Source organism: Heterodontus francisci, chromosome X (assembly GCF_036365525.1).
Source record: "Heterodontus francisci isolate sHetFra1 chromosome X, sHetFra1.hap1, whole genome shotgun sequence".
Taxonomy (NCBI): Eukaryota; Metazoa; Chordata; class Chondrichthyes; order Heterodontiformes; family Heterodontidae; genus Heterodontus; species Heterodontus francisci.
In genome coordinates, this window is record NC_090421.1 from 13,030,796 (window position 1) to 13,057,753 (window position 26,958).

General features: G+C 40.9%; 1 protein-coding gene across 4 annotated transcripts in view; it reads left to right on the top strand.

Annotated features, from left to right (window-relative positions):
* os9 (OS9 endoplasmic reticulum lectin) overlaps positions 1–26,721 on the top strand; it is a 65,515-nt gene extending 38,794 nt beyond the window's left edge. For 2 of the 4 annotated variants that reach the window (XM_068024757.1, XM_068024762.1), the window contains 11 exons: positions 328–426; positions 4,305–4,506; positions 6,615–6,785; positions 7,655–7,776; positions 9,800–9,860; positions 10,118–10,203; positions 15,236–15,475; positions 18,001–18,178; positions 21,982–22,155; positions 24,380–24,492; positions 25,551–26,721. In XM_068024757.1, coding sequence (XP_067880858.1) covers positions 328–426; positions 4,305–4,506; positions 6,615–6,785; positions 7,655–7,776; positions 9,800–9,860; positions 10,118–10,203; positions 15,236–15,475; positions 18,001–18,178; positions 21,982–22,155; positions 24,380–24,492; positions 25,551–25,688 — 1,584 coding nt within the window. In that variant the 3' untranslated portion in view covers positions 25,689–26,721. The remainder of the gene's footprint in view (positions 1–327; positions 427–4,304; positions 4,507–6,614; positions 6,786–7,654; positions 7,777–9,799; positions 9,861–10,117; positions 10,204–15,235; positions 15,476–18,000; positions 18,179–21,981; positions 22,156–24,379; positions 24,493–25,550) is intronic. The other 2 variants (XM_068024759.1, XM_068024758.1) reach the window with 2 other exon arrangements.
* Positions 26,722–26,958: the final 237 nt, after the last annotated feature.

Below are 26,958 nucleotides of genomic sequence, written 5' to 3' on the forward strand. Positions count from 1 at the left end.
GGTGAGGACAGCATGAGACTTGACTATGCTATGCTCCCACCCATCAGGATTGATTAACCTGTTGAGACTCTTGAGCCTGCATGTGAAAATTTATCACTTGACTCTGGTTGTGGAGAACTGCTGGTGCCCATTGAATTGTACACAGTAAAGGGGGGGGAGGAAAAGACAAATTGTATCCAATGCAGTTTGTTTCCATTGATATGCTGATTTTTATCACCGATCTAACCATACACTGAGTATTAGCACTTTGAGAATTGAATGCATTTTTTTAATTTGCAGTTTTGAAAGCTCAAATTATCTACATTTAATAATCATTTATGTTTGCAGGCTTCAAAACAGCATAAATTGAAGAGATATCACAGTCAGACTTATGTGAACGGATCCAAGTGTGACCTTAATGAAAGGCCAAGAGAGGCTGAAGTGAGGGTAAGTGTACAGGCTGTCTATCCTAGAAACTGTCTGAAGCATTATACTTCAAACAAGTGATTTGTCCGCCATTCGCAGACTGATGACCATCTGCGACCAGTTCAAACTGGCCTCGGGAGCCAAAGTAAATCGCGGCAAGAGTGAGGCCATGTTCTTTGGGAACTGGGCTGACCGATCCCTTGTCCCCTTCACCGTCGGGTCAGACTACCTGAAGGTGCTTTGTGGTTCGTCTTGCACCAAAACCTGGAAGGAACGAGTAGCCATGGTACAACATAAACTGAGCATGTGGGAGCAGCATTTTCTCTCCAGTGTGGGTAAGAACCTGGTCGTCAGGTGCAAGGCGATCACGTTGTTGCTGTATGTGGTGCAGGTTTGCCCCTTACCCCACTCCTGTGCCGTGGCGGTCACCCGAGCCATTTTCTGCTTTATCTGGAGGGACACGATGCTCGAATCTCTGGATAAAGGCAGGAATAATGTGCCCAACGTTGCCCTCGTCCTGATGACCACCTTCGTGTGCTGCTGCATCAAGCTGCGTCGAGTCCCAGTACGCAAACACCGTGTCACTATTAGCTGAGGTTCTACCTGTCCCTGGTGCGAACGATGGGTCTGGTCTCATTGCCACGAAACTCTCAATCCAGTTGGACCGTGCCGTACCACCTATCCTTTGTGGGAAAGTTTCTGCGGAAAAAACACCTTTGACCACTGATCCATCAGGCAGTGGTCTGCACGGAATGTCCTCAAGGCCTTACGGAATAAGGAGATGGTGGATCCTGTCAGATGGTTCCCTGAACAGACTGCCATAGTCATTTGGCAGAATGTCTCATCGCTAAACTTTCAAACAGGCACCCAGACGTAGCTTGGCTGATGGTGTGAAGAGCCCTCCCCGTCAGATCCTTCCTGCACGCCTGGAATCTCCTCACCTCCGCACGCTGCCCTCGAGGTGGCTGTGGTGGGTGAGACTGTTGCCTACCTCCTGGAATGTGCCTTTGCAAAGCAGGTGTGGAAAGAGATGCAGTGGTTTTTGTCGAGGTTCATCCCAGGCAGCTCTGTAACACAGGAGTCTGTGCTCTACGGGCTGTTCCCAGGGACACACACCAAGATAAACATCATCTGCTACTGGAGGACCATCAATTCGGTGAAAGACGCCCTTTGGTCTGCCCGAAACTTGCTGATCTTCCAGCGCAAAAAGTTGGCCACGACCGAGTGTTGCAGACTGGCACATTCCAAGGTCCAGGACTACGTGCTGAGGGACGCACTAAAGCTTGGGGCAGCCGCCTCAAAGGCTCAATGGGGAAAGACCACTGTGTAAGGTCCTCCGCCATAGTGAACTGAGGGGCTGGATCCATGGGAAACCCCTCGGGCTGTATACACCAAATATGGGTTTGCTGTAAAATGTACATGGCATATAATATGCAACGGAAGGGCTGTGAGACAATTCACTCCTGTATTGAAGAAAACTGATCTCCTTTGCACTTTCTGAAATGTCAACTTGGTGCTGTTTTGAACTGTTTGTAATGTATTTTTTTAACAGATTTTTATGAATAAAGTATATTTTTGAAAAAAATGATTTCTGGATTTGAGTTGAAGTGCACAAATTGGCTTAATTTGGTTCAAAGAAGACTTCCTCTCCAGATTATTTTTAACATTGCTACAATATTGACTTTTCACATTCTTTTATTGCTCCTCAATGTGAGAGATATTGGTGCTTAGGAATGGAACATTTATCTCAATTTAGGTCACTTTTTGGGTTTAAGATATGCTGCTGAGGAAAAGGAAATTTTAACTCGTATATTTAACCAAGTACTCTGGTTAGATATAGCATGGTTTAAATTCTCTTTGTAGCAGCATGTCTTGAGCACAACTTCAGTGAATTGCTACCCTCCATTGTGTCGGTGTGGCATTCATAAAAGGGATACGTTAACCTAGTGGTTACAGTACTGAACTGGCATCCCAGAAGTTGAGTTCAGATCCACCAGCGCATAGCTATGGGATGCTGAATTGTTAGAAAAATACAACAGGTTCTCTAATGCCCTTCAGGGAAGGGAACCTGCCACCCTTACCAAGTCTAACCTGGATGTGACTCCAGTCCCCCACTGTGGTTGATTCATACTGCCTTCAGGACAATAGGTGGGGAATCAATACTGTCTTAGTGTTACCCACATCCCAACAAATCAGTAAAATATTCACATCAGCTGGTCTTGTGGCATGCTTGAGTGAGTATTGTGCAGTAAGCTGCTCAAACTTGTCTTTCAGACTGTTCAAGCTGTCAAGTGGAGACTTCCAGTCTCGCAGTCTAGCTGGATTCCAGCCAAGGCCTTGAAGATGAAAAGCTTCTTTGTACACTGCCCCATCTCGAACTGTTCAATATTGAAGGCAGTCTGGTCTTCTACATAAAACTCACTTGTGTAGTAAATTCCCAGTGTCTTGCTGTTTGTATATGTTGTTTCCCCTCTCTTGTGAATGGAGACCCATAGGGAATAGAGCAGAAACACAAACATGTACAAACAACCTGATCACGTGCGACTCCTGCAAACTAAGCGAACCACAATCTGTTTAAACTTGCATGTATGTGTCACTGGATTAATAGCTGGCTAATGCTTCAAATAAGCAGAACAAAATCTGAGATTTGGTTTAAGATGGTCTTGGAGTAACTAGGAGACCAAGACTGGAGTACTTTGACATAAGTGTGGCTTCTCCAAACAGCCTGCTTTTTTCACATCTGATTGGGCTGTGCTAGTTCCTTTTGTACTGCTATGCCTAAATTTTCCACATGGTGTCACTAAATGCATGCACACCTGTAGCACTTGCTGTCGACAGACTTGAAAATGTTGAGGGAAATAAAAGTTTTCCAATTGGAGTGGAAAATACATTAACCATTTAAACAGGGTGCTATATTTATTACTTGTGATGCTTTAAAATGGGTTCCATTTTCAAACCAAATGGAGGATACTTGACCAGCATGTGCCCCACACAATCTGTTTAATAGAAACATGCATTGTAATAGCAAAGCCTACTTAGTGACTAGATATATTGTGATTAGTTTTAATGTATCCAAACATCCATCCATCTTTCATCTCTTGGTCCTCCTTCCATTCAGGAAATAGATTCCTATGGGTAATTAATATGCAGTGTGACGGAAGGCACAGATGTTTTGACAACAGAATCTCCATAGAACAACTTACTAACAGCAGTCAGTGTTTGGTCCTTTATATCATGGTGTGTCTCAGTCAAAGTTTTTGTTAAAACTCAGTTCCTCTTTTTGGCCACTCTTCCTTCCCAAAAGATGTCCAACATTGTCCATAATTCATTCATTCAAAAAGCGTCTAATTTGTGCTTCGGCATCTTCATCTTGGTTGAGCTTACTGGACACCAGTCTCCTGCACTCTTTCACCTTCATGTACATCTCCAAAAGTCAAAATACATAGGCTGATCCTTTTTCCTCCACTCCCCTTAAATGTTGATGTTTTTAAAAACTTGTGCTAATGAAAATTAATTGTTTGACTCCCCAGCACAAATAGCAAATTGTTGTGATTTAGACTACAGGAGCAACTCCATTAAGAAATCTGACCGTCGGAGCCAGGAAAAGTTACTTTTTGCTGGATGCAGCTGTGCATTCAGCCACTCCTGATGCTCTCTCATCCCTCTCTCAAGTTGGTATCCAACGAGTCCCAGCCCCAGAACCCCAGATTTCTATATGGAGCTGCTCCTGGGTGTGCCTAAGGTTTGGGGAAACCCTGAAATGGTGAATTGTTTCAAAGGAGAGGGGGAATTGATTGGTTACTTGCTGGATAATGTACAATTTAAGTGACATGAATTATACTAGTATAACTATACTAACCAGATGTTCTAATTTCCTTTATTTCTTGTATTTTTAATAGTTTATGTGTGAGGAAGGATCAGGGGATTACATAGCTCGAGTGGATGAACCTCAGTCATGTAATTATGTGCTAACAATACACACCACTCGGATCTGCCACCACCCTTACTTGCGCCCGGCTATTGTTTCCAAGCCTCAACCAATTAAATGTCAACCTGCCCTCAGTCCAGAGCAGTATGTTGAGTATGTCAAGGCCCAAGTGTGTAAGTACTGAAATTTTAATACCTTCAATCCAGCAAGAGTGAACTTTTACTGACATCAGTATTTTATACACTATATTGTATTTTCTTATGAAGGTGTACTTGCAATGGCTGTGTTTGTATAATGAAGCTTAGTGCTATGGCCACTCTGTTTCTCTGAATTTTAGACCTTTTGATCTATCCTGCACTAATGCTTCGTGCCTGTAACTTTGGAACCAAGAAGGAAACAGTTGTACTGAATGGCAGTTGGTCAGTAATGAGGGTTTGCACCCAATCTATAGGCAACGAAGCAATGTTATTAAATGAGATGGTGAGTGTATGGGACATGTGTTAAGTTTGAAAATACTTCCTTTATTCTCCCCTCCTCCCTCACACTCAATTAAATTTAAAGAAAAAACTAATTACCTTACCTTGTGGAAGCTTCTTTTCCCTTTGCTATAGAGACCTTTGCTTTCAATACTGGTGTTCCCTCAGTTGGATGCTCTGACCTGCCCTTTTTATCTCTCCCTAGCTAGTATGCCTGTTGATTCTCCATCAAGGAGCAGATGTGATGCCAGTCTACACTACTCCCAGTGGAGTTGTTCGCTGGCAGGTCTGGTCACTAACATCAGTTGAAGAGGTCTGAAAAAAAGTTGAGTCTTACAGGGTAGGGTAAAGAACACTTTAATTTTTAAAAAAAAATTAAACTTGGGTGAGGTGAGGAGATTTTTTTTTATACTGAATGCTTCATCTTATGCACTTGTCTTCTCAAAAGCTCCAAATCACTCTCCTTGGAATTGATTCCAATGTCCAACCACAATATCTTTATAAAAGGTGATTCATTGATGTGTTGAAATAAAACAAAAGCCCAGCCGGAATTTTAAATAACTGTCTTATGGTGAAACTGAAACTTCTGACTTAAGAGCCAGCACTTTATTAGAATGTCCTTTTTAACCCACAAATTGCATGTGCATGTGTCTGCTTGGTGGTCAGACCTCCCTGACCCAAAACGTTAACTCTGCTTCTCATTCCACAGATGCTGCCAGACCTGCTGAGTGGTTCCAGCATTTCTTGTTTTTACTCCCTCCGCTCCCATTGGACCAGCTTGTTTGTCTTGTGCTGTATCTTGTTTTCTTTGCCCATGAATACTAAACTAATCTTGTAAGAAGGAAAGATGCATTTTTTGATGAACATCTACATTCTGGGCCATAATCTGGGTCTAATGTGATTGGATATTCATTTAGTACTACTTAGTGGGAAGTGTGTTCCTTGTGTGTGTTTTTTTATAAATCTCTTCAAACATTTAGGGCTCCTACATACATCACTGAAGGTGAACTACACTAGTGGTGGTTTGAAATCTTCAGGTTCTTTAAACTCACCTAATACCAGGACTGATTTGAAAAAAGGTTACTATTTCTGATTTGGCTCTGGGACACTGACCCTAAGGTTTAAGCAAAAAAAAAACTTGCTTTTTTTTTACTAATGTTGACTTCCTTTGAGAGGTAAGAATATTCAAACTCTGGAGAATAATCAATTGGCACTTAGTAACAGCATACAATAATTATTTTTAATTACATCTACTGGTTTTGCTACAGTTAACAAATGGGGGTGGGGGGTGGAATAGGGGTCCAAGGTTGCTCCATTTTCTTGACTGTACACCTAAAAGGCAGCAGAATCTTCCTGTGAGAAATCATACTGTGGTTCCTCTGATAGTTCAGGTTATAGGAACGTAGTACCATGATCCATATAGTTCACCTACTATCCTGGTAACTGCATGATTCAATAATGTTGACTAATCATGGCAGTCAATCTCTATCAATTAGTTTACAACAAACCCAAACATAACACGAGGAAGACGCCAGTGGTGGAGAGCTTTGAGAACCATAGGTCCAAAGTCATCTGTTCCTCCCAAGCCTGCTACTCTCACCACATGTCATATCTCTAACTATACTGTATCCCAAAATCATTATTTCTGATGTGCTACCTGCTCCACCCTGAGATTGTGGCTTAGCCTCCAGCACTTTGGCCCCGGAGGCCCTGTCGTCTGTTCTCGGCCTCGAGTGCTGTTTATGAAAATAACATTTTTGCGATTTCTGTGCAGTTGACTTTCTTTTCCCCAACGTTGCCTTTAGCTGACACCAAACGCAAAGTGGAAAAAATCTCAGAAGAGTTGAAAACGTTGGATGAAATGCTGTTAAAAGATCAAAGTCCACAGACTGAGGAAGAGAATGGTCTGACTCCGGAACCTGAAAATCAAATAGAGGAGCTTCCAGGCAGCAATGAGAATATATTGGAACTGGGAGGTATACCTGACCCCTCTAACTGTACAAAACGCATTTACATTAAAGGGCATTTTTATACATTATTGGGCAGACATTCAGAAAAATCTTCCCTATTACCCAGAATTATACAGAACAGCAATAGATTTTTACAAGTGTCTTTTCCTTTTAACAAACTGCATGCTAAGGTTATTTCTTCCTCAGCCATACAAATGACCAGCTGGACTTGCTGGTATTGGCTAATTGATGTTTGGACCAGTGATTTAAGCTTGCTGCTTTGACTTTATAAAGCTGCTGCTGGGAATATAGTATCCCAGTTTGAGATTCTGTTTATAGGCTGCAAAGCCTCTGTTGAAAAATATTTAAAATACTACTGTACCTCTTGTCTGTTCGTCTACCACTTAAATATTCCATCTCACCCTGGCTTTCTGGACATCTCTATCCACCTCTGGTTTTCTCGTCCATTTACATTGGGGTGGGAGAGAGGGTTTTGGGGGTTTGGAAGGCTGTATGAAGACTCCGGCCAAGAGTGCAGGAATTGGTCCTAGTAACCAGTGCAACAGTAATCATGTGGTTAGCAGGGACCAAACAAACATTGCCACCTACCAATGGGACACAAGATTTAGGGTCACTGACCAGTCAGATAATCAGATCAGACGCATTTTTGTTTTTTAGGATTTTGAGACTTTATCCCAGCAGTGTGGCAGATTCAAATCTTAAATCCCTGGGTGTACTAGTTCAGTAGTCTGCACTTCAACAAAATTGTAGCTTTTATAATAGAAAATATGCCTTCACTTATGACCGGATCTGTAGTGAAATCTTTTATTTAAATCACATGCAGTGTATACGGAGCACCTGTGAATTTACAGTTGGGGGTTTCTTTTGATTTCTAGCAGGTGAAACCTTCAATTCACAGGAGGCGACTGAAGAGAATGACTATGGTGAGGATTTCTGGAACAAAATCGGCAAATCAGAAATTGAGGATGGTCCTTTTTCAAAAGAGAGCCCAGAAGAGGTATTGCAGGATTTTTTTTATTGCAATGAACGTTCCTGTTGGGAGAGTAGTGGTGTAATTTCTGTTAATAAATATTTTAAACTTGGTTGGCGATGAAGGATGGACGTTCGAGTAGCGATAAAGATCTTGCTGCAAATTGCTTATTTAAAAAGATCAGCGATAATTGAGCAGATTATTCCACTAGGGAAATGGGCAATGTTCCGATTTGACAATGACTCTTTCCTTTCTGCCAGCCTTGTGCAGTGTTCTGCTGCAAGTTGGGATTTCATAATTCGAAGCATTTATATCAAACCCAAAATCAGTTTTTTTTAAAAATCAAGGCACAGAATCCTCAAAATAACTTCCCTGCCTCTATCTCTGAGATTATGATAACAGAATGGAAGTCTGAGGATACTGCTACTTTGAAGCCCATGTGTGCAGTTTATAATGGATAAGGATTTATCCCAATGGACAAAGAATCGAACTTGTTCAAATTTGGGAGCATTGAATCTTTGGGAAATTGGAGGAAAAATAATAAAACTATAAGAATTAAGTGTCTGTATTCATGTAAATTGTGTTAAAGAACAAGAACACCTTAAAATTAAAACCTGTTTTAACTATCTGAGTTTTTAACCCCCTTTCCCTTGTTATGTGCTATACCATTGAGTTTGGGTAAATTTGTTCCTGGTGTTTTTTTTTTATACTGAAGCTTAGTCCAGGTTTCTTTAAAATCCTGAAGTTGGCTGTAGGAAAGTCCTTGGTGCAGAACCAGACAACAGCTGAGGGACATGAGTGAAGCGTTCGGTAACCACTTCATACTTCTGCAGTGCATGTAGGCTTTGAAATGAATGTGCCAAGATAAGCCCTGATACTGGCCTTAAACATGCTCCTGGTATCCCTTTCTTCATGCTTGGCACATGCATCATGCAGTGTGGGTTCAGTAATGTATTGCACGTGGGACCCAATTTTCATTGCACCCCTGAGTTCAACAGTGATCCTGTCTAGTTGCCAAATACATAAGCCAATTATAGCAGTGGACCTAGATTTGGACTCCTGTGAAATTATGAATTCAAGGTTTTTCCTTGTTTGTTCATATAGTTTGCATCCAGTTGCTGTTTAAAATATTGTCAAGTTATTAACTGTGCATTGTTTTAGCCATATCTTACTTTTCACTTTCATATAATTGTGAAGCCTCAAAGATTGGAAGTATGCTTCACTGACAAAGAACAGACCAAGAAGTTAACATGCACAAAGTGGGCAGGGGGAAGTCTTAAGTGTCTACCTTAAGTTTTTTAATATAGAATTGAAAAATTGAACATTTGTTACCTTACCTTCCCCAAAATCTTAACAGTTCTTTAACTCAAACTTGGTGAATATAAGCGCATGTTTTACCTGGGCGCTGCTGCACTGAAAATAGATGTGAGCTGTTTTTTTTTAATTTGTTCATAGGATGTGGGCGTAGCTGGCAAGGCCAGTGTTTATTGCCCATCCCTAATTGCCCTTGAACTGAGTGGCTTACAAGGCCATTTCAGAGGGCATTTAAGAGGCATTTAAGAAGTTACAGGTAGGCCAGATGGCAGATTTCCATCCCTAAAGGGAAATTTGTTTTTGCAACAATCAACAATGGTTTCATGCAAGCCAATTGAGTTCAGAGTTCATCCTCTGTCATGGTGGGATTTGAACCCATGTCCCCAAAGCACGAACCTGGGCCTCTGCAGTGACAGTCCAGTGACATTACCATTACGCCACCACCTGTCCTTGTAGCTTACCTGCATTTTTTTAAGCCCTTGTTTCCTTGACTTGCAATGTTGCAAATAAAAACTTTTTTTTCACTTACCTGGATTTCTGAGGTCCAATTTTCTTAATGCAAAAATAGATCCTGGAAAATACCCTAAAATGTTTTTTTGGGTCTCTGCAGCAAAAAATTATTTCATAAACACTTACTGCAAAATGGGTTTATCAAAATGCCTTGGTAGGAAATGTGTAGAACTGTCCTCATGAACTTGAGGGAGTACCAATAATGGCATGTTTCTTTATTTGTTAGGCTGACTCTAAATTGAGCGATACAGTTAAAACTGAGGATGATGACCTTCTGGGTGACCAAGGTAAAAATATAATGCAATTGTCCTCCTCCTTGAGCTACAAACCCTAGATGTCCTTCAGATGCAAAATGGGCTGTTTCTGTGACCATTTCCCTTGAACATAGTTGACTTGGATGAAAGTCTGAACATTTAATTTACTTGTAACTTTTTCTATTGAATAAAGTTAACTTTAAAAAAAAAAGTAATCTAGTCGCTTTTTAAAGTTCAATTCTGTAGAGAGAATGATATTGTAATTTTTCCATCCCCACCTTTCAATTCAGGAAATCAGAAAGTGCATTTCAGAATAACACGGAACCCTGACGATCTTATCAAATTTGTTCAAGAATTAAAAGACCAGACTAAAAAGGTACTCATGCAACCGTCTAATGCATTTCAGCATAGTCCTCAAATGTTGATTTTGAAGCAAAGAAATTATTAAGATAGTTTCACTCCTTTTTGATGGTGTTCTGATTTCGCAATTATAATTTGTTTGATGAGCTGCATTATTGGGTGACTGGATTTTGTAGCAGTTTAACTGAGTCCCCTTTCTGGGCTAAAATCACTTGATGGAATCTATTTTTTATCTATCTTGCTGGCATTTCTTTCAATGAATATTACTCCTCACCTAGCCGATGTGTGTTTCTCTGGGTGAGAAACTAAATTTGAGTTGTGAAGAGAAGGGAGAGAAAAGAGGGGAAATCTTACAGGAAGCCTGTTTTTATTTTTAAAAAGAGGTTGTGCAAACCCAGTTGAAAGGATTTCAAAGCCACCTGTGTGGAGATATTTGAGATGTAGTTACAATGATGACACAATTAAGGGAAATTTATTTCTCCAGTTTAGAGTTTTCTCACCTTGAGCCTTCCACTCCATTTAAAAAGTGGCAAATCATGGGCTATAATTTGACGGGCAATCGCAAACCTGCCAAAGGAGCTTGAATAGTGAATGTTAGCTGTTCAACTGTTGTGCGTCATAGCTGAACTCCGTCTTCTCATCCACACAGTTTTACAACAGTTGTTCAACCCAAACCAACTTCCCCACATCACTCCACTTCTCTTCTTGGCTTGGGAATGCTAAGGCCAATTATGACTGGCTAAATCAGTAGAGACCAACATTTGAACCTGGGATCTTCCTTAATTGATCTCCCTTTGTATTACATAATGTGGTGCATTTACCCACTAAGTTATTTTGGAGAATAGAGAGAGCTGCAGAAGATGCTTTAGATTTGATGACTATGATGGTGTTCACTATACATTCTGAACGAAATGTTAACTTTCATTTTAAGTTCCAAAAAAAAGCCTAAAGGTGACTATTGGTGATACTAAGTGAAATTTAATATGTTTATGGCATTCCTCTCTTCTATCTTAGAAGAAGCATTGACCCATTTTAATAAAAGTGTGACACCTACATCAAAAATTTTACACAGCGAGTGGTTAGGATCTGGAATGTGCTGCCTGAGTGTGTGGTGGAGGCAGGTTCAATTGAGGCATTCAAGCGGGAATTGGATTATCATCTGAAGAGGAATGTGCAGGGCTATGGGGAGAGGGTGGGGGAGTGGCGCTCGGTGAACTCCTTCAGAGAGCCTGCACAGACACGATTGGCCTCCTTCTGTGCTCTAACATTTTGATTCTATGAAAACTTTAGATGTTAACCTGCTAATGTCATTGTCACAAGTTCAGGGTATTTATGTGAATTCCTTTATGGTCAGTGAAGTCAGCCACTCCATAAGCTGATCTCTCACATCTTATGTTCTGCAGTGGACTTGCACTGCCTAATATCTAACTCAACCCATCCCCTTTCACATCAATCGGATGCTGTAAACTTGCACATCCCCCTCCACATCCACCTGTCCAAACTTTCAATAGGCTGACCTGAAACTCTGACAATGGCCAATCGCGAAGTTGATTTGTTTTGCAGAATACATGTGCTGAACAAAACTAGCAATTTTATAGTTTCAGTTCTCCCTGCAACAATTCCAGTTGCACCATAAAACAACAAAAGATGCTACACAATCCTGTTGTGGATGGAATATTCACGCTATATTTTATTCCTTTTGGTTCAACTTCTAGCTGGGAAACCTGACCTGATATACCTAGATTCCCAGCTCAGGCCCAGGCCTTGCCTCCTTGTAGTCTTTATTAGACCAGACTGACTCAGAACGCAAAGTTCACTCCCTTTTTTAAATTCTGACCTTGGGAAGCAATATATTCATGGAATACCCTGACAACTACCCTCGACTGAGATCAACTGAATAGGTGTGAACAATCACTTAAACGTCCAAACTAACTTTCGTTGTCTGAAGCGCACTGGTTCAGACACCCTGCCTGAATCTTAATCTTCACCTCAAATCCACAACATGGCACGGTTAGTAATGTTTCTTCTCCTCTTTGGCCTCCTCGTCTCGAGACGGTGGGTAAGCGCCTAGAGTTGTTCAGTGGTTTGTGGGGCAGCGCCTGGATTGGCTATAAAGGCCAATTCTCGAGTGACAGACTTTTCCACAGGCGCTGCAGATAAAATTGGTTGTCGGGGCTGTTGCACAGTTGGCTCTCTCCTTGCACTTCTGTCCTTTTTCCTGCCAACTGCTAAGTCTCTTCGATTCGCCACTCTTTAGCCCCGCCTTTATGGCTGTCCGCTGGCAACTGACTCCCACAACTTGTGATCAATGTCACCCGACTTCATGTCGCATTTTCAGACTTCTTTAAAGTGGAGACGTGGACGGCCGGTGGGTCTGATACCAGTGACGAGCTCGCTGTACAATGTGCCCTTGGGGATCCTGCCATCTTCCATGCGGCTCACATGGCCAAGCCATCTCAAGCGCCGCTGGCTCAGTGTGTATATGCTGGGGATGTTGGCTGCCTCGAGGACTTCTGTGTTGGAGATACGGTCCTGCCACCTGATGCCAAGTATTCTCCGGAGGCAGCGAAGATGGAATGAATTGAGACGTCGCTCTTGGCTGACATACATTGTCCAGGCCTCGCTGCCATAGAGCAAGGTACTGAGGACACAGGCTTGATACACTCGGACTTTTGTGTTCAGTGTCAGTGCGCCATTTTCCCACACTCTCTTGGCCAGTCTGGACATAGCAGCGGATGCCTTTCCCATGCGCTTGTTGATTTCTGCGTCGCGCGACAGGTTACTGGTGATAGTTGAGCCTAGGTAGGTGAACTCTTGAATCGCTTCCAGAGCGTGGTCACCAATATTGATGGATGGAGCATTTCTGACGTCCTATCCCATGATCGTTTTCTTGAGGCTGATGGTTAGGCCAAATTCATTGCAGGCAGACGCAAACCTGTCGATGAGTCTCTGCAGACACTCTTCCGTGTGGGATGTAAATGCAGCATCGTCAGCAAAGAGGAGTTCCCTGATGAGGACTTTCCGTACTTTGGTCTTCGCTCTAAGACGGGCAAGGTTGAACAAGCTGCCATCTGATGTGTGGAGGAAAATTCCTTCTTAAGATTTGAACACATGAGAGCAGCAGTGAGAAGATGATCCCAAACAGTGTAGGTGCGAGAACACAGCCTCATTTCACGCCACTCAGGATAGGAAAGGGGTCTGACGAGGAACTGCTATGCTGAATTGTGCCGTTCATATTGTCATGGAATGAGGTGATGATACTTTGTAGCTTTGGACACCCGGTCTTTGCTAGTAATCTGAAGAGACCACGTCTGCTGACTAGGTCAAAGGCTTTGGTGAGATCTATGAAAGCAACATAGAGGGGCATCTGTTGTTGACGGCATTTCTCCTGTAGCTGGCGAAGGGAGAACAGCATGTCAATGGTGGATCTCTCTGCTCGAAAGCCGCACTGTGCCTCAGAGTAGACACGCTCAGCCGTCTTCTGGAGTCTGTTTAAAAAGACTCGAGCAAAGACTTTCCCCACTATGCTGAGCAGGGAGATTCCACGGTAGTTGTTGCAGTCACAGCGGTCACCCTTGTTTTTATAGAGGGGGGTGATATTGGCATTGCGCATGTCCTGTGGTACTGCTCCCTCATCCCAGCACATACAAAGCAGTTCATGGAGTGCTGAGAGTATAGCAGGCTTGGCACTCTTGATTATTTCAGGGGTAATGCTGTCCTTTCCAGGGGCTTTTCCACTGGCTAGAGAATCAATGGCATCACTGAGTTCCGATTTTGTTGGCTGTTGGTCCAGCTCATCCATGACTGGCAGAGACTGGGCTGCATTGAGGGCGATCTCAGTGACAACATTTCATAATGTTTATTGCTAAATTTAACTGAGTAGTGGCATTTTTAACAGTATTGCATCAATCCATTCCCATGGAAGCATTGTCAGAAGTTCAAAGATATGCAATCAGCAATGGTCATTTCTAGGCTTATTATAAACTTGAATAGGTTGGGAATTTTTAATTTTTAGTCATATCAGATAATGTGAAAACTTTTATTCTACTAAAACTAATGTTCAGGCAATAAGTTCTTCAGTATCATTTTACAATGCTATTTATCTACATTCAATTTGGAGCAGCAATTCCACCAGCTAGGTTAGATTGCAAGTAACAGTGTTAACAAGGCAAGGAAATATACAATGGATGGTAGGACCCTAGGAAGTACAGAGGGTCAGAGGGACCTTGATGTACTCGTCCATAGATCACTGAAGGCAGTTGCACAGGTAGATAAGGTGGTTGGGAAGGCATATGGGATATTTGCCTTTATTAGCCGAGGCATAGAATCTAAGAGCAGGGAGGTTATGATGGAGATGTATAAAACACTAGTTAGGCCACAGCTGGAGTACTGTGTACAGTTCTGGGTACCACACTATAGGAAGGATGTGATTGCACTGGAGAGGGTGCAGAGGAGATTCACCAGGATGTTGCCTGGGCTGGAACATTTCAGCTATGAAGAGAGAGACCGGATAGGCTAGGGTTGTTTTCGTGAGACCAGAGAAGGATGAGGGGGGACCTGATTGAGGTATACAAAATTGAGGGGCATAGATAGGGTAGATAGGAAGAAACTTTTTTTCCCTTAGCAGAGGTGTCAATAACCAGGGGGCATAGATTTAAGGTAAGGGGCAGGAGGTTTAGAGGGGATTTGAGGAAAATGTTTTTTCACCCAGAGGGTGATTGGAATCTGGAACACACTGCCTGAAGGGGTGGTAGAGGCAGGAACCCTCACAACATTTAAGAAGTATTTAGATGAGCACTTGAAATGCCGTAGCATACAAGGCTACGGTCCAAGTGCTGGCATATGGGATTAGAATAGATAGGTGCTTGATGGCCAGCACAGACACGATGGGTCGAAGGGCATGTTTTTGTGCTGTATAACTCTGACACACCTTGTGTATATTGGTAAATGTACTTGGGTTTTAAATATACCCCGGGATGGCAGATAGTGAGATGTGTTTGCAGTTGTATAACTGTCACAATTGAAACTTTTTTTTCCGGTTATGAAAGCAGAAAGGTGAAGACGACAAGGATCCAACCACAGATGCTTCTACAGGGTCTTCGGATGAATCCACTGATCAAGACTTAACAGCAAAACAAGAGGGGATGGTTGATGATGAAGAAAATGAGCTCATTAAAGACTTTGAAAAAGAACTGGAGGATGTGTCTCTACCAAAATCAAAGATGTCTGAAATTAAAAGGGAAGTGAAGGAAGAGATGGAAAAAGAATTTGAAAATCTTATTGATGAAGTGAGTAAATACTCTCTCTTTTAATTTAAAGGAGTTACTTGTATATTAAAATCTCAAGAGCTTGTCTGATCAGACAGAGCCTGAGCAAACTTTTTGAACTTGGTGCTAGTGCTGGTATGACAGTTATATATGCTGGTAGGTTATGTAACAAGCAAGGGCACACATCAAATAATCATGACTCAATCTGTACTGCCGATTGCGCATTGTGACTCAGTTCCTGCACTGCTTATCTCTGCCATATGTATAGTGTTTTGCTTCATTTGTGAGATGCTGATTCCAACAATTCCCAGCTTCAGCCCTAATTTGAGTATTTCAGTGGTGTGTGCAAGTCCATAGAGGACAGCAGGCTAGTGAAATAAAATTCCACAGGAAGTCAAAGTTGGCCTGTGGCTGTGATTTAAAATCAACAGATTGTCAAGTTCATATTTCATACATTCAGTACACAAACGAAGATTCGTGATTGAGCTTTCCTTGGATTATCCTTGGTGAAAACCTAACAAATGTTTCATTCTATTTAATCCGAGAATTACAGCTAAAGTTTGGTTTAAAAAGAGGAAAACTAATTAGAACTTGTGACTCTTTTCTTGCTCTCACCACGCTTAGTATTGGCAATAAAGTTCTGATGTTTCTGTTCGCCACTTCCTAGATGCTAATCATCCTTGCGTATGAATGAAGTGCAAGTAAAAAGATGTATTTGGGTATTTTACACCATTCTACCATCTGCACGTATTTTTCCTTCTCAGCCACTATTATTCAGGTCAAACTAATATAAATGGGGACTTTAATAAACATTAAAATACTCCGCCAAAGCTTTTGGGGAATTGATGCACAAAGGTTTACTGTTTACATAGCACAGAAATAGGCCATTCAGCCCAACAAGTCCATGCTGGTGTCTATGTACCATCCTAGCTTCCTCCCACCCTTCATCTAACCTGATGAGCAATCCTCCTTTTCCTTTCTTCCTCGTGTTTATCTAGTTTCCCCTTAAATATATTGATGCGATTCACCTCAATCACTCCTGGTAGTAGCAGGTTGCACATTCTCACCACTCTCTGGGTAAATAACTTTTCAAATTCCCTATTGGATGTTTTTGTGACTATCCTATTTATTCCCTAGTTCTGATCTCTCCTGCAATTACTAAACCCTTTCGTAATCCTATTGCTACCAGGTCACCCTTCAGACTTCCCTTTTCTAGAGAAAAGAGCCCCAGCCTGGTCAGTCTTTCCTGATGAATATAACTGATCTGGTACGATTCTAGTAAATCTTTTTTGCACCTTCTCCAGTATCTGTATCCTTTTTAGGAAACAGACAAAAACTGTTCACACTATTACAAGTTTGGTCCAATCAAGGTTCTAAACATGTTTAATATAACCTGTCTGCTTTTCAATTCTATCCCTCTGGAAATTGAACCCCAGTATTTTTTAATGGCCTTATTAACCTGCTTAATCTTTACCTTGAACCTTGTTATGGCAATCCAAATACAATCTGTATTTAAATTCCCCTGGCAACCCCCCAGGTAGTCCCTCACTGCTACTTCACCAGATTTCTTTTAGTGGGAGAAGTGGGTAAGATACAGCAAGTAGGTTGTGGTGAAATGTCGCAATCTAGAGTTGTCTTTTTTAATGAAGTGCTGGCCATACCCAGTTTGTTCAGTAGTATACTTGATTTTGTTTTGACCCCAAGACTAGCCTTTACTTTTTGGACTCTGATATTTCAGCACTAAAATTTATTTGCCCAAATCTCTAATTTAAATAGTCTGAACAGGAAGGACCCAGAAAAGACCCATATTGCAGCAGTCACTGTCCCCTAGAGTTTTTTGTTTCATGGCTAACTGTCATGCAATAGCAAGCACAAATTGATTTTACTAATGTGACATTAATGCAGTGAACCTTCATAATCTTTCAAAGTTTCCAAAGGGAAAAATTAATCAAATGCCTCTGAAAATATAAATGATATTCTTTGGTTCATCCTTGCCCATTAGCTTAGTTGCCACCTCAAGTGTTTTGGGGCATATTTATTTATTTATTTAGAGATACAGCACTGAAACAGGCCCTTCGTCCCACCGAGTCTGTGCCGACCATCAACCACCCATTTATGCTAATCCTGCACTAATCCCATATTCCCCTACCACCTACCTATACTAGGGGCAATTTATAATGGCCAATTTACCAATCAACCTGCAAGTCTTTGGCTGTGGGAGAAACCGGAGCACCCGGCGAAAACCCACACAGACACAGGGAGAACTTGCAAACTCCACACAGGCAGTACCCAATTGGAATGTGATCTGTGACTTGAAGATGCATGGTATCATGCAACTGGTACTATAGCCATATTAGTGTCTTCTGCAGCAGATTGCTAGGAATTGACCTATTCTTTGTTAAGGCCTTCCTTACTCAAAGGATAAACATTATACCTCTTAACTAAAATGCATTCTTTGTAATCAGTTGTTTGGTGTAACCACAAGCTGGGAGCAGCAGGACAGGACATCATTTTGTGATGGAATCATGCATAACAATGTTTTACAGGCACAAGATGAACTTGAAGCAGAGGGTCTCAAAGGGGAATTTGATCGCAATCAAGCCTCCAAGACCTTGGCTACTACCCTAAACAAGCTCATTAGCAAGCTTGAAGAAAAAGATTCAAACGAAGAGGATAGGCACGCAGCAAAAGGTAGTCCCAGTCGCTCTTCAAAACATACAGGAGGTACACAGCACCCATTTTTGTTACTTCACCTCCACAGTCCTTGTGGGTTTTTTCTTTTTTTTCTTCCCTTCCTGTAGAGGCAGAGAACATGGCAAAAGTACTAAATGAGGACTTTGCATCTGCTTTCACATAAGTGGATGGTATGAAGGTTATGTGAAAACAGGAGGGGAAGTTATGGGCAGGATGAGAGAAGGTGTACTAAAAAAATTATTGAAAGTTGGTAAGTTACCTGGCCTAGATGGAGTGCATCCTTGGTTGTTGAAAGAAGCAAAGGTAGAAATAGAAGCATTGGTTACAATCTTTCATTCCTCAATGGATACACGAGTAGTGCTGGAGGACTGAAGGGTTGCTAATGTTACATCACTATTCAGTAAAGTGGGGAGGGGTAAACCAGGAAACTACAGGCCATTCGGCTGAATTGGCGGAGGGGGAAGTTATTGGAAATCATTGTAAGGATTAATTTCGAAAGGCATGGGTAATCGAGGAGAATCAGCATGGACATGTTAAAGGCAAATCGTGTCTGACTAACTTGAATATTTTTGAGGTAACAGAGAAGATTGATCAAGGTAGTGCAGAAGATGTTTGTATATTTATACGGACTTTTGGAAAGCTGCATAGGCTTGTGAAGTAGATGGAATTGGCAGGAAGCAGAGGGTGGTTATGGTTGGATGTTTTTCAGGCAGGGAGGTGGTTTGCAGTGGTGTTACCCAAGGGTCAGTTTTGGGTCCATTACTCTCCGATTTTTATGAATGACCTAGATTTGGGAGCAGCATTATAAAGTTTGCAGATGATATAGAACTTGGCAAAGTTGTAGACTTCAGGGTTCCTTAGCCAGAATGGTGAAATGGGCAGAAACATGGCAGATTGAACTCAATGTGAGGTGGTGGTAGTTCAATATGGAAAGACAGTATGCTATAAATTGCGCATTTTGAAAATTGTGGGTGAGCAGGGAGGTGTGTGTATATAATGTCCATATACACAAGTTCATAAAGGTGGCAGGATTAGTGATGAGATCTTTTCGAAACAGTATCTGGGTTACTTGGGTTTATAAATAGTCATGGAATATAAAAGCAGAGATCAAGGTAGAACTTTATAAATCACTGGTTAGCCCTCAGCTGGAGAATTGTTGTCAATTCTGGGCAATACACTTCAGGAAAGATGTAAAGGCCTTAGGGTACAGAGGAGATTTATTAGGTTGATGCCAGCAATGAGACACTTCAGTTATGAGGTGATTGTGGAAGAGTTAGGGCTGTTCGCCTTGAAACAGAGAAGGTTAAGAGGTGACCAAATAGACATTTTCAAAATGAGAGGTTTTGATGGAGAAATATTATTACCTCTGGCAAGTGGATCAATAGCCAGTGGTCCAATATTTAAAGTCATTGGAAAAAGATCTGCAGGGGAAATGAAAATTTTTTTTCATTGAGTTGTTGGGATCTAGAACACGACTTGAAAAGGTGATGGAAGCTGATTCCATAAATAAGTTTGAAAGGGAGTTGACAGGCACTAAGGATAAGAAGCTTGGAGGGTTACAGACAAAAATGGGGTTGTGGGACTAAGTGTGACTGTTCTTTCAAAGACCCAGCACAAATATAACGTGCCTCCTGCTGTGCTATAAGTTTCTGTTTCTACTTTTATCTCTTCCTTTCTCTGCAACACCTATTTCTTGAATGATTGCAGGGTTTTTGCCTTGCACTTATCTGAGAATATGTTTTCTGTAGTGATCAACTTGTGAAGAACATCCTTACATCAGTCCTAAATTTCCTTTTTAATTAGTGTAAGACAGTGGGGATTCAAACGATCACTTTAGTTAGAATTTCCATAGTTTAATGTCTTGTTCAGTACTTTCCAATCCCCTCTTAATAGTCTTTTTGAAGACTGAAAAGTCTCTCTCAAATCTTTCCCCATAATTCAGACCTCTGATGCCAGGAATGAGTCTCATGGCCCTTTTACTGCAACTTCTCCAGTGCTTGATTTTTTTTCTTCTTGATAAGAACTGGATACAGTTGGTCTGATCAGGGTAGTATATGATCAGAGCATGACTCTTTTTCAGACTTATATTCTCTGTATTGGCTATGTACTTCACTATTCTTTTATTAATTACTGCTCTCTGATGGTTGGATATGTTGAGTTTTGAGTCTACTGAGACCCCTTTGTCTATCTCAATTTCATCTTTAACTATTTTGAAACCATTCATGGAAGTATGTGTATATTGCCCCTTTTTTGTGTTCTTCCAGTATCCACAATAAATTTCATCTCTCTCTTTAATGCACATTTACATATTTGGTCCACTTGTTTTACATTTCCTGAGTTTCCTCAATTAACTCTTCCTCCCTCCTAATTTGGTATCGTCTGCAAGTTTGACCAATTTATAATGAATTTCTAAATCCAAGTGGTTGATTAAAATACAAACAGTAGTGGTCCCAGTACTGAGGTCTGGAGCACCCCACTTTGTACTACTTGCCCTGACTTAACTCCTTTAACAAGTACCCACTGTATTTCTTAGCTGTTTACCTTGAATCCCCACAGTTTTGAGCTAGCGAAAGCTTTTTGGAAGTCTAGGCGCACCTATTTTGTAGGACTTTTTTGCAATGCCCTTAGGTTGTCGCCTTGAAAGGTGGAGGTTTGTTGGACAAGGTCTTCCCTTTGAGTCCGTACTCACTGCTGTTTGTTTGGCTATTGCAGATGAGCCTCATGTTTACTCCTGATATAATCCATTATTTTGCATGATGTTGAAGATTAATAGGTCTGTAGTTGTCTCTGTCTGTTTTCCTTTTTGAAAATGGACCCTGTTAGTCTTTTTCCAGCCAACAGGAACATTGGCTCCCTGCTTATCATTATCAATGCCTCCCATTGCCACTTTTGGTGCTCTTAATACTTTGGAATATATATCATCTGTCCCTGTTCATTTAAATTTGTTGTAACCTCTTTTAGCCTGTTTAGAACTTTGAACGCATTTATATCTAAGTCATTAATTCTACTTGGGGAAGGCATGTAGTTTGTGGTGCCCCTTCTGACTAATTGGAGGAAATAATCATTGAGAATATTAACTGCCTTGATGCTCATCCTGTTTCTTGGGTTATTACAGAATCCTTAAATTTACTGCTGATTGATTCCATTATTATAAGTGCCATGAGATGGCATACTACTTTAAAGGTGCTATATAAATAAAAGTTGTTGTTTCAGTACTATTAACATTGTCGTGTTCTCCTCCATTGTCCTCTTATAGTACTGAAAGAATATTCATCCTGTTGAGTCCTTTTGCCTTTCTCCTTGCAGGAATTGTAGAGGTTGTCCTTCCTCTGTTTTATTTTTGCTCACCCATTCAGAGCCACACTTAGTTTAGTCTATGCTTACTGATTCGTAGGTATGCTTTTATCCTGCATGTTCAGAATTATACCTTTAAAGGCACTTGTCCACTACAGAAGTGTTTGAATAATACCCACCAATCAATGTGCTTCGGTTGATCAACCCTTTCTTTTGAAGTTGGTCTTGCCAGCGCCTGAACCAGGCTATCCACGGGTTTCAGCCAAATGATTTAGGGCAAGAGCATCACCAGTAAAACGTGAGCCTTTTTTAACATCCCAATCTTAATGAGGATATTTTGCATTCAGTTCTGTGTCCTGATGGTGGCCTCTTAAGTTTTTTTTTGAAGACTGTTAGCAACTATCCAAGTGCAGGGGTGCAGGCAATTTTGTAGAAACTGAAGGTTTTTAAGTATTATAAGATGCTAGGATTTATGTACCATTTTTTAAAAACTCAAATAGCCTTTGAACCTTTGCTACTGACTTCCTGCTGCATTTCAGAAACCGATGAAGAGACTGAGGGGCACGTTAAAGTCCGCGTCACAAAAATCAACCCAGGCAGCCCGCTACATAAAGAGATGAAAGTGCGTGAAATGAGTGGTACAGACCCCCAGCTCCGGCAAATTCAGAATGTGGTGAAAGAGCAGCTGGAGAAAGCAGGATTGAAAGCCGAAGGTAGTTTGGACATTATTTATACTGCAACAATATACCTTCCTGCGTCCCCTCTATTGCGATGGGGACCAAGAGTTCATTTAAAATGTGGTGGGGGGATGCTTTAGTCATGCCATCTCAGAATTAATTAGAATGAACCGGATTCCAGTTTGAGAGGAATAGACTGTACCTGTGTATGTCACTGACAGCAGGAAAATGCAGCCTTGCAAGATGCCATTCATTTCCTATGTTTTGCCAGACTTTACAGGTTCAGCCTAATTGATTATTAAATTATCTATGATCCAAGGTCGATAGGTTAACTTGATCGTGGTTTATTATTTTTAATGTGCTATAATCCTGGTACTTGCAGTATTGTGATGGTTTTCCATTATTGTCATCCTCCATTAATCCATGTGCTTGAGTATGTGTTCCTTTCTACAAACAAACGTGACCCTAAAGCAACTCATCTGTTCAACAACTGAAGGTACAGAAGAATTAGAGTTGAGAAGTGTGGCTTGTTCTGCATCCTAGCTTCTGTACAATTCCAAAATATATAACGGTACTATTTGGTCATTTATTCAGTGTGGTTTGTGTGGAAAAATATGGAGCCATCTTACTTTCTCTAAAACAAAAAAAATTCTCCTGAAATTTAGAGCTGCCACCAACCAATTTTTGAGCACTTCCTGCCAGACTTCATTTTTATGCTGCATATTAAACCAGGCCCCAGGTGGTCAAACAATACATGAGTCAATACCCCTCCACCCCATGTGTTTGAGGAAGCACTTTGATCCTCTCCCTAATGTGTTTCCAGTTAAGAACCAGAAGCTAGTGTACTTAAGTAATTCCTTCCATGACTACTGTTCCTCTACATTTAATTGAGCTTTTTGTCTTATTTCGTGCCCCATTTGGGCAGCTCACTTAAAATTTGGTTACTGTAACATTTTTTAGTAAATTATAAGAGCACATTTTGCATCAAATTATTTCACAATACAAATGTAAAGGAGAGGTAGATAGTGTAGTCTTTTGAACTAGGGCACCCAGCTATTCATTTACTAGAAAAAGAAAAGCAAAGTACTGCGGATGCTGGAAATCTGAAATAAAAGCAAGGTGCTGGAAAAACTCAGCATGTCTGGCAGCATCTGGAGAGAGAAGCAGAGTTAACGTTTCAGGTCTGTGACCGTTCATCAGAACTGGCAAAGGTTAGAAATGCAATGGGTTTGAAGCAAGTGAAGTGGGGGCGGGGAAGAACAAAAGGGAAGGTGTGTGATAGGACAGAGGGCTGGAGTGATTAACTGACAAGGAGGTCATGGGGCAAAAGCAAAGGAGTGTGGTAAAAGACAAAGCATTAGTGCAGAGAGAGTGTTAATGACAGAATAATGAACAGCTTTGTCCAAAAATGCAAACATGAAATACCAAGTTTTAGGCAGGCACATGGTTTAAAAAAAACTGATGAAATAAAATAATTTTTTAAAAAAAGGGCCAGTCATGCTCTGAAATCATTGAACTCAATGAGTCTGGAAGGCTATAGAGTGCCTATTCAGAAAATGAGGTGTTGTTACTCGAGCTTTTGTTGATCACTGGAACACTGCAGTAGGCCAAGGACAGAAATGTGGGCATGAGAGTAGGGTGGTGGGGGGGGGGTGGGTGGTGAAATAGTGAGCAACTGGGATTCATTAACTAGTGTGTTATTTCTGTTGCAGCATACCAAGAACTGTTCTCCCCTGGTGGAAGCAGAGTTCTGCTTTGGGTAGCTGGCATTGCTTTTTTAGACGTTGGGATGGAAGCCCTGGGAATATGTAAATATTTGCAAGGGGGTTTTCCCACCCCACTGAGTTTTAAAAGCCACTGTATACAAGAGTGTTGTTTCAGTGGTGACATCATTTCACAGCATTCTTGCCAAAAGATTGGCAAGTCATATATTTTGAATAAGTGACCACAGCCAAGTAAAATAGTGGAGTGGTGAGATGAGGGGGAAGACTGAATGAAGCGCTGTGAGAAATGCGGCTTCTATCTTGAAATAGTACAGAATTTTATTGAACGCTATGTAAATCTGTCCTTTTGTGTGTTCAGTTCAACCTGAAGTAGCTTATGGCAATAGAGTAATTAGGGATACAAAAACTGAAGCATGTTTTTTATTGGCTGCAAAAAAATTAAATATTTGTATTTTAATAACATTGCTGTTTCTGCAGAGTAAAGTTTATAAGGATGCAGTGACAATTCACAATATAAATATTGAATTTATTTTCAGGTAAAATCGAAGTGAAGATTGTAACAACAGGATCACTTGGGGACGATGATGATATGCATTGGCTATCAGAAGAAGACACCAAATCCTTCAGAGAGCTTCTCATCAACTTACTGGTAAGAATACAAAAGCAAAATACTGCGGATGCTGGAAATACTCAGGTCTGGCAGCATCTGTGTAGAGAGAAATAGGGTTAACGTTTCAGGTTTGTGGCCTTTCATTAAAACCTTTTCATCTGATGAAAGGTCACAGACATGAAACGTTAACCCTATTTCTCTCCACACAGATGCTGCCAGATCTGCGAGTGTTTACAGCATTTTCTGTTCTTATAACTGCTGAGAATGTTTGTTTCTACTGCACTGTTACTAGAGAATTTGCAATGAGCAAGATTGTGATGCTGTTTCCTCCACAGAGGATGTTCAGAACAGTGATTTCCACATGCCTTCTCAATTCATAGACATGATGGAATTTGCTGAGACCCTGGCTCACGAGCTAGGCCTTGCACAGTGGGCAGTCACTGGTGCATTGCATGCTATTTTCTGTGCATTAATATCTAATACAATGCACCTACCATTTTCTGATAATTCATTCGCTGATGGTGTGGGGCCTCTGAAAATTCCACCCACCACCCTTTCAATCTGTTGCTGATCAGTTCTTAAAAACTGTTTTTGGTTCTGAGGGTTGATTTATATCCAAATTTGGAGAAGCTCAGTATGGGTACATCCAATATACTGGAAAATTGGCTAAAAAAAAAAAATGCAACTTGTATTAATTTGTTTTATGCCCACTTCCTCAATTCCCTTTTGTTTTAAACTGTTCCTCTCCCTTCCAAGACCTGCCATTTTGGCCCTCTCAGTACCCATCTGGATGCCAATGTAAAGGTATCCAAGTCATGTGCAGGGCATGGAGTTCCAGGCAATTATGTTGACCAGGGGGATGTTCCATAATCAAATACAGTAATGGACCAGGCTTAACAGCAGTCTGGCTGCAATCATTTGAAGGAGCAGGAATAGAACTGACCATTGTGAAAAGGCAGAAGCATTAAGGAGCGAGATTGGGAGGAAAAATTACTTTTTCTCTTTGCTTTTTGAAATCTGGCAGGCCATTTGACAAATGGAAATGTGCATTCAGTGTGTATAATTAAAAATCTTAAATATTTATATTTTTCAAACAGACTGGTGGTACTGAGGAGGTTTACAAAGAACAACAGAGGCAGCAGCAGTTGGAAGATAATTACCGCTTTGTGTGGGGGGAAAGCCAAGAAGAAGCACAGTCATCAAGCAGCACAGATTCTGATGATATGGACTTCTAGGGACACATGACTCTTGGTATAAATCAACACATCTTCGGGTGTTGGCACATGACGCAGCCAATTTGCACTTAGCCATGTGTAATGGCATATTTGTGATCACTGATCACAATAGATAATAAATGAACCTGCAGAAGAATGGTCAGAATTTTGCATTTTTATTGAGCTGAAGTGGAATTTTATGTTTCTGATGCAGTCTTTTTGTGGTGGAAATGGTGTGTATGGGTAGTGCTAAAAACTTGTGTGTTTCTTGGTAATGAACCTTGTTAGCAAAACCGATAGGCAGTTAGACATCCTCCTTGGCCTACAAACAAATGTGTTTCCATGAGAGGTAAGGACTGTTGATTAATGTGAAGAATGAGCAATGAATGTAATGTTTTTATCCCAAAATAGATTTGTCTCTTAAATTGAAAGTATAAAGCTGTACAGGTGACAAATCTAAGGGTAAGAAAGCTGTGCAACCTAGTGCCAGAAATTATTGGGATTGCTATGCATCAGTATGCAGGTAGAAACCTAGACAATAGAGCTTCCGATAATGCCAACAATTCAGTCTTTAGATGCCATCACTGGCTTCAAGCTATTTGGGATGTATTTCCTTCCCAATAGTATTGTTTCTGCCAAGTTAGCTAAAGTCAGAGACCTAATTGCATCCTTTTTTAATTTCAAAACCAATGACTAAGATTACCTCATGGCAATCTTGAAATGGCAACTTGTTGCTTTAACAAAAGCTAACATGGCAACAGGATCCACCTTGCCTTTCACGATTAGATATCGTGGCTGCCAGATATTTGTCTCTGGTAGCTAATCAGTCATCTTAAAGTTTGTGTATATGTTTGTCTCTTAACTTGAATTTTTTTTGTGCTAACTGCTTTGTAATTCAAGAACATATGGATTAGCTTTGTGAATAATGCAACAACTGCAATGAAAGTTTGCCGTACTTAAACCAAGTAGATACCTACTTTTTCCAATCCTTAAAATATTTGGGCAACACTGTGATTGATTGAATAATGTTTAATAAAAACACAGTATCCAGTTTATGTAGTGTTCAACCATTTTTTCCTGAATCGAGTGCTTAATGGGTGAAAGCCTTTACACGTCACCCAATATTAGATTATATTTATTTAAAGCTTTAAAAGTCAAGGGGTTTAGATAATGCAGTGAAATGAAGCCATCTGACCTCAGCATTTCGATAAATATGAGCTGATTAGAGAGCCAGCATGGATGTGTAAAGGGCAAGTCATGTCTAATCAGCCTAGTTGAATTTTTTTTGACG